Raw genomic sequence first — 13,210 nt, 5'->3', positions numbered from 1 at the left:
GGTTCGTATGTCATGTTTTTTGTTACGTTGTTTTGGAAATCCGGTTCGGTTCACATTTGGAAAAGCCGAAAAGGTCGAAACCGAAATCTTTACCCAGACAAAAAAAAACAATTCTTATTTCTTTGAGTAAAGTAAATCCTAGAAAAATATTTAATCAAAAATTTATTGCATCAAAGATTTGAAATTCTTTCCAAAAAAAATTAAATCTATTAATGTAATACTTTTTAAAATATTAAGTAACTTTTTTTTTAATTTCAGAAAATTTAGGAAATTTTACCCAAAATAATTCAATAGAAATTAATGAAAACTAAAATCACTTTATAGAGTAAATTACATATACATCCACTAGGTTTATACATTTTTATAATTTTATTTATTATAAACATCCTTGTAGTTATTGTCATTGATTTTTACCACATGGAATATTTTAGGAATATTTTATGTTGCGTACATAATTTGGTTGACAAGGAAGCCTTACATTTTTAATGGAGTTTCCTCTCTTTCTTCCACACTCAATGTATGTTATAAATATTATTCAAAAAAAATGTGTCATATGAATAAGTTATTAAATGAGATAATGTCTCTTGTTACAGTTCCATTTCAGCAGTGGCACTAACACTTGCCAAGGCTCTCCCAATCACCTCAAGTAGCTCCCACAAATTGCCATTGGATTTTCTTATATGCTAACTTGATTTTAATTCAAAAGAGTTAATTTTCTTGAAAAAATCTCCCAATGAGTCTTTAATAAATTATAGGATTTAATCATATAGAATATTTAGAAACTTTACATGTAGCTAAATCCTATCACTAATTGAAATTCATTTTCTGAAGAGAGGAGCCAAATCTAGTCAATAGGCGATCATGTGGAATGCAACTAAGAGTTTTGTTGCTGCTTAAATTGTTGCTAGCCATGGCTTCTCAACTACGGCTCTTGAGATAGAAGCCATACGTGATACTTTTTTGTTAGCGAATGCATTACATCTATCCATCGTACAGGTTTTCTCAAATTACCAATCACTAGTCTGATCGCTTAATGGGGAAGCTCAGTCATTAGTTTGGGCAAGTAGTTCTAGATGCTTTAGTTTGTTTATATTTTCAAGTTTTTTAATTCTCAAGAGAATTACCTTGCTAAGGGTCTCGCATGTTTAAATTTTGTCGGTCTTTGTGGCAATCTCCACTCCTTTAATTCCGCGACTAGAGCTACTTTAGTTAACTTAATTTAAATCTCTTATTGACAAAAGAATAATAATAATAAATAATAAATGAGATATTTATTTTTGATGAATCTTTTTAAAGTGAAAAAAATTAACAAAAAAGTACTTAAATCATACAATCGTGATTGTTCTTAATTCTTTTTAGCTTTTTTCAAAAAAAAAAATTTATTTATACAGTTTGAAGCATTTTTATTTTGAACTGGAGGGACAAGGTGTGAAAGGACCGGTTCAGAGACCATCACCACTGTACCGGAAGCATATCCGATATTTTTCCGGTTCAAGAATCAATATTAGAATTTTCTATTTAAAAATTTAAAAATCCAATAAACGTATTCCTTACCTGCCACGTAAGAACCGTAGCGTCCCCGTGATCAAAATGAAATGGGAGGACCAGAAACACCCATTTATTATCTTCATTGGAATACTACAGAAGCAGAGGATAATGAAGAGTTAGACCGAAAGGGGAGGGTGAAATTGCATCGAGAAAGTGAAGAAGTATAGAAGGAGCGAACGGAAAATGTCGATTTCAGCGCTATTTGGGTCAAGAATCGTGTTACCCAGCTCTTCCACAGGTCTCGCAACGAAGACTGCTCCAACCAGCGCAGGAAGAAGATCGGGTTTGGTGATAGAATGCTCGTCCAGGCCACAGAAGAAGGCGACGGCGCACCACAGGAAGACGAGACCCAAGAAAACTCAGCCTTGGGATGTCAAGCGTAAGCCCGCTGTTTACCCACCTCTCCCTCCTCTTCCTCCCGATTGGAGTTTCGTCCCTGCTGATGAATCTTCTGAAACTGTCCTCGTTGCTTCCACTACACAATCGATAGAGAATCCCTGAGGAAGGACTGAAAGATATCTTAAGGCATCATCCGTGTGTTCGTTATTTTCTTTCCCTCTTCATCTGGGTTTTCGCAGTTTGTTATTGGGTTCATGAATGAATGAAACTTTAGTTTCTTAATGGTATGGAAAACGTCTATTAGTGCATTGATTTTGCTTTACCAATCTCTCGTAGTCTGAATCGACACACGCCGTTGCCCACCAACTGTTTGGGTTTTTTCCCCTTATAAGCCTTTGCAAGCAGTATCTCCCTTTGAATTGGGCGAGTGTTAAGATGCAAATCCCCAGCTCTACTTGGATGGTCTGTCACCGTACTTGATTAGTTTGAGAATTTTGAAAGTTTTAAATGCATTCTCATAAATCATTTCAACTAATAACGTGCGACGTGTAGAGCTATCTTGAGTGCTGAAAGTTGGATATCAGATATTTAGTAACTTTAATGCCTATCTTATCTCTAATACCCCTTCTGGCCCTCTCTGTGCAAGGACAATACTGTTTGTGCTGATACAACAAACTCCCTGAAGAAGGAAAGCTAGACCACTTTTACCTTCACTCTCCAGACACCACGGGTTGTACATAGGAAGCTCAGCACCTGAAAACCCAAGCCTATTTAACAAACTCCATATCCCCTCATGAATTGGATGTTGTCTAATGACTAAAATAAGTGAAGTGTTGTGCAGCTTATAATTACACTTGTAAACGAATTGAATTCGGCTCTGATACACGAGTATCTGAATCAGTCATAAATTTAGAGAAGGCATCCAAATTAGAATCCAGAATTTCGTCGGATATCCGATAATAATCCGATCCGATTATTGATTGGTGATTGTCATTTTTTTTATTTCCAAATTCCAACGGCCGATTACCGATTACCGGTTTCTAAATCCGATTATTAGCCCATTTTTTAGAAAAAAAATATTTAATACTTTACTCTTTTTTTTTTTGGTGAAATAATACTTTACTCGAACCGGATAATTTCTAATTTCCAATTGTCCAGTTACTGACTGGTTTCCAAATTCGATTATCATCAATTTTCAAAGGAAAAAAATGTTGAATATTTTACTCTATCAAGATAAGTTTTTATCTGGATGTTATCCGATCCGATAAGTAAATATCCGAATCAGAATAGATACAAATATTTTCCTATAAGAAAAATTCCAGATACAGATACCCTTAAATGAATATGAATGCAAATTCAAAGACGGATTTCGAACCATCCATATACAAATCTACTTATAACCGTAACTTTGCATGAGACTAGCACCATGCAAGTATGATCCAAATCTTGGTGAACACAATTTCCAGATTGAGAATGCCCGGAGCGACTGATAAACCCAAAAAGTTCACACTACTGGTGCTTTTGAGACTGTTCTCAGCTATCCCCTCCCAAACGATTGCAACAAGAAAGATGTCCTAGCATCACTTCATGTAGTTAACGAAACAGTCCCAGTTTCTCAGAAGAACTGGGGCCCACAAAAGCTCAGGGATGGGAGAGAAAGGGTAAAGCTGTGAAGTAATGGAAGTTCAAATTCAAGACCTATTGCCTCTATATGGAAGAGCACCATTATTGTATATAAAACACACCCACTAATCCAACATATCCTCACCATTCGTCAAATGTGCATGCACATCAACACTCGCTAAACTAGGTGTACCTTGTTTTTTTGGTAACCACAAAACTAGAAACTTAGATCCATGTGCTTTTAACTAAATGGAAAAGACATGGATATGGTAACCGTATGGTATAGCAACGTTCCATGTTTTCTTTGTCTCCCTCTCTTTTTTTTAGAATGCTAATTGCTTACATCCGTAAAGGAAATAATTTGGAAACATCACTCATCCCTTAAAGCGATCAAATTTCAACATCAAGTTAAAGTGTCGAAGTTGCATAAAAAAATCTACTTTCGTTGAAAACATATTTGTCGTAGCATAGACGCACGAGGGAGATTGAAAAAACAAAGGCAAAGCAACACCTTGACAAATGACATCCAAGCACCACCAGAACACCTAGACCTCCAAGAAGCACCTCATGAACATGATTGAAGAAAAACTATAAGAAACTTTGGAATTCTAATACCATTGCACTGCTTAAATAACGGGTACATATTATGTAGAAACAACATTTCATATCATACGGGTACAAAACCTTGTACAATACAGGCTATTTCGATTTTGATTTTGATGTCAATTTCTCAGATAGACTCTATACCGCACTGAAACCATATGGGATTCACCAGAAAATGACCAAAACACAGCACAAGAGAGACTGGGACAGAAGCTTGGGCAACCAAGCAGACTTCCACGTTAATTGAAGGGAGCTTATATGTACATCACGATGGATTTTGGAAAGGGCATTGTCATCTTTCCAGACAAGTAATTACAAAAACAAGACGAAGTGGGGAGAGAAGGGTGGGTGCCAGTGTGGTTTTGGTGTATTTGCCTTCTTTCACCTTTATCACATGCTGCAAGCCGAAATCATAGAGGATGTAGTACATCCAACTGAAGGATGAGAGGAATACGCACATCCGAAACATCAAATATAACATCTTGAAACATGTCTCTCTTGTTTTTCCACAGACGCCTTCAACAGTTATTCACAGGGCGTTTCTTGTGCATTGTACCAGGCTGAGAAGGAAGTCTGTAAATATGTGCTCATACTCAGGCATTTTCCCATACCCTGCAGATGGTGTCAAAATCTACTCAGCACATGCCAGAGGAAAACAGTAAGGAACGCAAACACAAACAATCGACTGTAGACGTGCAACATGTGTAGAGAACTAGAAAAAGCAATTTCCAAAGTTCCCTCCAAACTCGAAGGCTAGAGCCCTAGATCTGTATTCTCCTAACTACAAAAACATACAAATGTTCATCCATCAAGAGTTCATGCCTAGGCTATCATTCTTCGTAATGTGAAGAGGCTACCAAGTAACTGGGAATAATCACGAACTGCCTTGGATCACCATTGTCCTACTTAAATTCTTGACAAGTTACCATAGCATGCGAATGGTTCTAACACATACTCATGCGGCAATAAGCAACATACAGATTCAATTTGAACTAAGGATTTGATCAGGTAGGTGACTCGGTCTAAATCGTAGGACAATTATGACAATTTGCAAACAGAGTAAATGATCCACTGTATGTAAACTGACGTTGAATGAAAAACCTATGAGTCAGGAATCTCAAGAGGATGAACAAAAGATAGTCAACTCTAAAGACATGAATAAAATGAGGAATGACTAGTGTGGTTTGAAAAAAGAATTGATTTTCACTTGCCAGGGAAGTAGTTTATGTCGATAACATAAAAGCGATCTTTAGTGCCATGCTCTCTGATTATATCTATGTTGAACAGCCGGAGACCCTAGAAGTAAAGACACAAAAAAGAACCAAGAATTACATATTGTCCAGACATGAAATAAATGAATATTAGTTCCATGTCAGAAAGGGAAAAATGTTACCAGACGACGTCGGAGCTCTCTTGCAAGCCTCTCAAGTAAAGGTCGTGGGGGAAGCTCTGCAGGAATAACAATAATGTAAGCAACCCTCCTTCATTAGTTGAAATTTTCTGTGGTCCTCTTATTAAATATATTAGAGCTTCTTTTTCTCCACAATCTTTCACTGCCAACTTGAAGAAACCATTGCAGAGAACAAAAGTCTATTGATTTATCAAAAAGAAGGGATGATAGTAAGAAACTAGCACTTCACTGGGGGAGGGGAGCATGAATAGGCAAGAAATTGGAAATTTTTGTGGTTATCTCTGCCTGCCAATCCTAAGCCACATCCAATGATGTCCTAAGTGTTCCTAGGAGGCTAAGCGGAAATAAATGTCAAAGAAAGAATCTCAGCAGCCTCACCAGCAACCCCAGGGTCAAGATCTGCCTCATCTGCTGAAGCAGCAGCCGAAGAAACCCGAGGGAAATGGAACACACCAGCATTGTTTAAGAGGTCAGGCTCGTTGATATTAGGTAAAGAGAAACGCCGGACCACTTTTATAGTTTCACCTACAATATAAACCTTAAATAGAACACCACCTGTAACAAGACAAATAAACAATATCTAGTGAGTACACCTAAACCTAAAACTTATGGTTAAATTGAAGATGATGAAATTATTGGTCAGTAGCAAACGCAGACCATGGTTAACAAACTCCTGCAGAACAAGAGGAGGTTCAAGTTTTGAGAGGGAAATTTGATCATATGCAAGAGATAGTTGATGAGACTTCGCACTTCCATCAACAACAAGCGGCTTTGCAACTGTAGCAATCAAGTACAGATAAAAGGTCCTCAATTAGAAAGAATTAATAAAAAGCAAATAACCAAAAGAAAAAAGAAGAATCACACAAGTAACCATATCTATTTCAGATTGTTACTGAATAAACCATGATTTGCTACAAGTCTGACACTCATTCTGTATTGCCTTGAGACAACAGACCAGTTAAATAATCTTTTATTTAATGGTACTGGGTTCATATGAAACACTGAAACCGGTTCTTAAGCACAATCCAATGACAGAATAGCACAGGACGGGGGACTACAAAATGCAAACTCACCTAGAGGCAGCATCAACCCAGCTTTAGCAACTGCATCGGGGATGGAGGATGGATCTTTTTTAATAACCAACTGTCTTGGAACATCAACCTTGCCTACAAGATTAGTCAACAACCAATTCAAGCTTTGTAAGCATAGTAAAATGTACGCACAATGCAATACAATCAAATCTCACCAGCTTTAATGGACAGATACTTAACCCAAATAGATTTAAATCTTTAACAAAAGCACAAAATTCTAGGATTGCCAATTAGTTAACCTTCTAGCAAATGAGATCACCCAAGGCATATTTTTGTTCAGGAAAACACTTGAAGAATTACCGTGGCAATCAGACAGGTTAAGATCAGCTACATCCTGGAGCATGGACTGGCGATTGTGCACATGTTGTATGGCATCTGGAGGATCAAGGACAGTAACTTCAGGATGAGCAAGCCTATAATCCTTCACAAGAGAGCACATGTGATAACCATCAGAAACAAATAGAAATTTTCAAAGTACTAAAAAATCTCATTTATAAAAAGAAATAACAAAAAATCTCTTCTTTTTTTTTGGTGGGTTTGAGGGGGGGGGGGGGGGGGGGGAATAAAACATTAGATGAGACATCATAACTGGAAGTCAGAAAATCAGACGGCAAACAGAATTGTGAAATATCAGACAGCACTATTAGTTTATCTCAACAGGCCATGTAGCATTTAAGGAGACACAAAAAACAAACTGTAATTTTAAATAATCACATAATTAAAGAGACAATTTACTCGAGCAGGAAAAATAGTTCTTGTACAGAACAGCACCTCAAATATCTAGCACAGCATTTCCAATAGTAATGTATTACGTGCATGAAGCAACTCTTAAAACAGCAATCATAGGAGTGGGAGTAGTTACTTTAGGAGTGCTATTTGCGGGTTAACAATGAATTATGAGAATTTGTCATTTATTGTAAATATAGTAACCTGGAAAAGAAGAAAAAGATTCATTGTGAACATGGGTAGAAGCTGTAGCAAGTTGCAACTTTTTTAGCCTATTAAATAGGGTAAAAGGAACACTAAGCAGACTTAGAATTGCTAAACTATCCTTGGAAGAGATAAGACTTCTTCACCCAAGCCAGGACCACGGCTTAGTCTATAAAGCAAAATCTTATTTATTATTTCTCCACCCATACTCTATCTATTCCATGTTGGAAAGGCTTTCACAAATGCCTAGGAAGCAAGTTTTCATCAAGATCCAAGAAATTTAGTTAATGAAACCATTACAAAGAACATCGGACAAATCGATTTCCACCTTCCAATTCCAACCGAAATCACCATAGAAAAGCGCCGACAGCCAACGAAGAAAAAGTCCCCAATGCAAATCATACATCATGCATCACCTCATTCAAAGTGGCACTAGTCCCTACAATGAGATCTTCCTGGGGAAGATTTGGGATGAGGATGAGATCATTTTAATTATTATTTATCATTTGGATCGTTCAAAAACTAAATTCCTAGAAAGCTCTTGAGGACAAGATCAATTTAATTATTATTTATCATTTGGATAGTACAAAAATTCCTAGAAAGCTCTTGAGGACAAGACTGATTATTGGAATATAGAACTATTTCATGTATGGTGCAACTCCTGAAAGAGTGATGGTAGGACTGGAAGTAATTATTTTAGAAGTCAAGAGTAGAAGGATATTGAAATATTAGCAGGAATAGTAATCTAGTGTGAACATGGGTAGAAGAAGTTGTACTTTCAGCCTGTTAAATAGGTAGAAGAGATATAAAAGTGAATGATTAGCAGACTTGGATAACTGGATGAGGTAAGGTTTCCTCACCCTAGCCATGACCCATGGCTTCATCTACAAAGCCTGAAAACCTACTTCTCTCTTATTTCTTATTCTCCTTCAATCTCTCTTTTCCCCTGTTTAATCTCTTTCAACCACTATTATTTTATTTTTTTTAAGTTATTTTCAGTTGGAATATTCAGGCAGCACCAATCTAGGGACATGACTTGATTTTTGTATTAGTGTTTTATGTGTCAAAACTAAATAACCAATACACCGATCAAGATGAAACTACACTGTTCCCAACAAAGTCAAGAGATCCTTGATGCATGAAACAAGACATGCATGAGAATAATAGTACTGTAGTACAAAAACTAGTCTCAAAAATATCTGACCAATCTGTTTTTCCTACTCAGTTGAAAAAGAATTGGCCCAGGGGGGGTGTCTTCTCTGTCCCACTTCACACAGTTGTTAACCATATCTCCTGGCAAGACGTAGCTAACATCTGTATGTTGGCAAACATGATGATTGATAATATCAATTCATCTAGAATCATGGCAGAAACGTTGAGTATGATTTTTCAATAAACAAAAACAGATGGCAGATGGGAGCTAAATACCGTTTACACTGACATAATCAGAGCAGGTAACCCAACTCATTCAATAATGAGTTAAATAATAATAGATTTTGTTACCAAAAAGAAGATTATCCCACCTGATAAAGTTAACCAAACTAATTACAGAAACAAGGGAAAAGTTTTCAAATAAATAAATAATAAAGCATAAAAAATTGTTCGAGTTTTGACACCTTGATCTCAAATATCTGATCATGATCAATTCATTATAGAGAAAAGAACAATGTTGCACAAATTGCCAGACAGAAGTTTTAAGCCTTGAGATATCTAGTCAACCCAACAGCCATTTTATTGCTCATTGAAATCCCATAAAGTAACATATAGCACAAGCATGTTGACAATGGTTTTGAAAGAAATTGCCTCCACGGCTTTTAAATAAAAAAAAAAAGAGGTTTCAAACTTAGAAGAATCACAGAAGTTAGATGACTAACCTCAATGATATGTCGCCACTCCTTTCCTAATAACTGAAAAGAAAGGGGAAAAAAGCACACAGACTTCATCAGCTATAGCTAAGATCCATACTCTGTAAGTTCAACCTTTGTTCACAGGGAGATGCAAGAAACAACCAGTAACTGAAAAAGCAATTGTTTACTAAAAGAAAAGAGGCACAATATGATAAAAGATAATTTTCCAAACTGGATAACTTTCAAAGATCAAGATCCAATAGTTAAAGAGATTAACACAAAAAAAGAACAAACAACCAGACCCAAATAGGGTTTTAGATAAATGAGGAGGAAAACAAGGAAGTTCAAAATCAGCACAAACCTTATGTAGAACAATGTCAAAAGGACCTTGGTCAGATAGTGATCTGCTTTGGTCAATTGCAACAAATATTATCCCCTTATTCCTGCACAATTTATGATAATCAACTAGTGTTAGACACAAATGGAAAACAGGAAATGACAACAAAGATTAGACACAAATGGAAAACAGGAAATAACAACAAAGAGGCAATGGATGTAAAAGAAGAAGGCAGACTCCTAGACAGAAGAAGATGAACAAGAAAAACTCATTAAGTTTGTCGGACAACAAAAACCACTAAAAGACACCAATCAAAAGGAAGGGAAATTAGAAAAGTTAATCAACTCAGAAATCCTAAATACCATAAAAGTTGTAAAAGTCGCACCCAGACTCGATAAACACAAATACGGTTACATAAAGATCCATATTAACCACATCTAAATGCGAATATGTACAATAAACCATGAAAAATAAATACCAATGATAATTCCATTAAAAAAAAGGAGAAAACAAAAAAAAACGATATTTTCAGGACTGCTCATAAGGCCAATGAGAATTTCAAGGTCTTGAAAGACCCTGCTTCAAAACAGTGGCCAAAACAAAAGCAATCAAAAGAATCTGGGACACAAATGTATCCTTCTTCGGGAATGGACTCAGATATAACATGATAGATACTGAGTCTCCCCTGCATTTGTGATGCACGGGACATGCACCAGACAATACGCAAAACTAGACAGTCATCAAATTCAATATTCAGGCAGGTACTTCAGAGCCGCAACATGACATCAGCCGTAGAAAACTGAGAATACCAAGGGATATTGGATTCAAATTATATTGAAAAACAAAAACTAAGACTACTCATATCCTTTAGATATACTAAGGGAATTGACTGAATCCCCTCATCCGGTCCCCTTTTAACTTGTTGTAATCTAATCTTTAACGGCATAAATTTCAGAATATTCCCACCGCAGACTGATAAAGACATCAGATTCCAAGAATGATACTCAGAAGAATTACTTAAAAAAGAGTCTCCGCGTGAAGCTGGAGTGTTTTTACACATATCCGGTTCCATAGAAAAAAAATCTAATTATTCAGGGTAACTGGCAAAACTGAAACGATATCATCGCAGTTGTTTCTTCCTTTCTTAACCACTCTGTTGAAAAAGGAAAAAATCAAGACTGTAAGAAATCGGTGAGATTAAGGGCCATATAACTTCACTCGAACGATGATGCCAAAAACAACGCCGGTTTTATTGATGACAATAAAACAATGGTCTAAACAAACGAAAATCCTGCATCAAACACTTACACGAAGGGGGAAATGTAAGTTCAAAGGAAAATTTTAGGGAAAACAAAAAATCCAAAAATAGAAAATCGATCTGCTGAAGATAAGATAGCTGATAATGTTGGTTTCCGAAATTTCCTCCAACAACCTTCATCATGACACGGTGTATCAGAAAATGTATCTTGTGAAACGGTTCTATGCCACAGAGTAGGGTATCTTTTGAGGAGAGCAAGAGAGATGTAAAGCAAGCGACCGGGAAGATTAGGGAGATTGATCGATTACCTAGCCAGTCCTTGAAGCTTGGGCTGCAAAAAGCTCTTGGTCTTCTTGGAAGTTAAAGCGTATCCAACCACAAGTTTCTGTGGATGCGGAAATCCCGGGCCAATCGAATAGGACAGTGCTTTGATCTCGTCTTCATTCTCCTCTTCATCAAGATAAGAAGAGATCTCTCCGTTCAACCTCATGCCCTTCACAATCCCAGCAGAATACGAACAAAGAAGCGGCATACAAAGTAGTGGCTCAGATTAAAACCCTAAACGAGAGGTTATCTCAAGCCTTTGTTTCTTCTTACTAGTCAGACCAATCACATGAAACTGATGAAGAAAGATGCGGAATGCCTGGTATTTCACAGCACCGAAAGCCCTCAGCCTGCGTGGAATTACAAGCGAAAGATAGAAGAAGGGAAGAAAACATGGAAGAACCAGAAATACGAAACCTTTGGTTTCTATTGATGACTTCTCCGTCAATATTAACGACTGAGAAGTTTTCTACCGTGAATCAGCGAAAATGGAACAAGAACACCACAGAACCTGAGCGAAAAAAGAGTTTTACACGAATAACTTCCGAGATAAAACGAAATGGAAAGAAAGAACGAACGCAGAGAAAAAAGAAAAGAAAAGATGGGACTTGCAGTGAGATGAACTGGTGAGAAACTACAGATTTCGTAATTCGCAAAAACACGGAGAACAGCGTGTGGAGAAACTAGCGAGTAGGAACCATGCTGGGACCCTAGATGGGTATATATAGACATATTGTTGCAGAAACGTTTACAAAGAATCTGGATTCCTGGTTCCCTATTTTGCCCTTATCATATGAACGGAATTACAAAATGCCCTTTTTGTCTTTTTCACTTTTTACTTTTTTTTTCTTTTAGAAAAGTCTTTTTACTTTGTGACACGTATACTCTCTTGGTTATACCAACAACCAAAATTTTTGTTTGCATTAATCCTATCACAAATTTTTTTTAATATTCTTAACATATTTATCCACTTTTATCCACTCTTATACCTAAGTTTAAACTATCGGATTCTTTAGTTTTTTTACCTTTTCATCTAATCTATAGAACACAAATTGTATTAATCATTATTTTTTTCATAATATATTTCAATTATAAGTTCTTATCTATTAAAGATTTTATATTCTAAGATATCAATCTAATCCTCTAATTCTACGTTTTTTTACTAATTTATTCACTCGAATTCGTCTACTATGCAAGAACCCTTGCCTACTTATCAGCGCATTCTATTTTTAATACAGGCCCATCACTTATAAGGGATGTCTTAGTTAACCTTTACCCACTTATCAGTACACTCGGGCCATAATGTAGTGCGTCACTTCTTTTGTTAGGGAACGCCTTAGCATGGCGTTTATCATATAAAATCGATTCCATGAAAAAGGGTTTGACTGGGCTTAGGATCAGCAACAAAACACTGACAGAATTACTCTACTAGGCATATTCCACAAAAATACTATTAAAACTTTTTTGCCCCTTGCCTTTTTAATTCTTTATGCATTTGAAATTATTTATTGTTACAAAAAAAAACATAAGAATTACTAATTTATATAAAAATAATTAAAAAAATTGACAGGCTCATTTATTGAAATATGCAAGAACTTTAAAAGAGGATGAAGAAGAATTTAAAAAAAAAAATCAAGAGATAAAATTGGAATAAGAAAGATGGAGTTATTCCGAACCAAAATGATCAACTTTTGTGAAACAAGCAATTTTAATATTGGATCACTAAGAGGAGTTGGTCTTACTAGTTGAGCAATCTGCAATGGTAAAAATGATCAGTTTTTTCTTTCTTAGTAACACCAAAACAAGTGATCCTGTGTCTGTTTCTATGTTAATCATAGGCTTTTATTGGGTTGAACTCTGATTAAATATTTGGTTTCAGTAACATTTTTTGTAGTAAAA

The 13,210-nt window shown here is 36.1% G+C and overlaps 2 protein-coding genes across 2 annotated transcripts; one reads left to right on the top strand and one right to left on the bottom strand.

The window, feature by feature from the left end:
* Nucleotides 1-1,731: 1,731 nt before the first annotated feature.
* Nucleotides 1,732-2,049, top strand: PSRP6 (plastid-specific 50S ribosomal protein 6). Its single transcript, XM_089156500.1, has one exon. It carries the CDS (start codon nucleotides 1,732-1,734, stop codon nucleotides 2,047-2,049), a length of 318 nt encoding a protein of 105 aa, XP_089012626.1.
* A 1,853-nt stretch (nucleotides 2,050-3,902) lies between these two features.
* LOC149015164 (inositol-tetrakisphosphate 1-kinase 3-like) lies at nucleotides 3,903-12,009 on the bottom strand. The gene is given in 11 exon segments (XM_089155442.1): nucleotides 3,903-4,660; nucleotides 4,663-4,725; nucleotides 5,325-5,409; nucleotides 5,507-5,562; nucleotides 5,903-6,079; nucleotides 6,182-6,301; nucleotides 6,598-6,690; nucleotides 6,916-7,036; nucleotides 9,420-9,452; nucleotides 9,754-9,835; nucleotides 11,296-12,009. Coding segments are annotated over 11 exon segments (1,083 nt in total). The 5' UTR covers nucleotides 11,520-12,009; the 3' UTR covers nucleotides 3,903-4,631.
* Nucleotides 12,010-13,210: the final 1,201 nt, after the last annotated feature.

The sequence above is a fragment of the Hakea prostrata genome, chromosome 5 (assembly GCF_041222555.1).
Source record: "Hakea prostrata isolate BN-2017 chromosome 5, UWA_Hpros_2, whole genome shotgun sequence".
NCBI lineage: Eukaryota > Viridiplantae > Streptophyta > Magnoliopsida > Proteales > Proteaceae > Hakea > Hakea prostrata.
This window is presented reverse-complemented; position numbering and strand designations above follow the sequence as displayed.

Excerpts from the sequence above, each read along its gene's own strand:
- PSRP6 (XM_089156500.1), top strand. The coding sequence starts at position 1,732 with ATGTCGATTTCAGCGCTATTTGGGTCAAGAATCGTGTTACCCAGCTCT.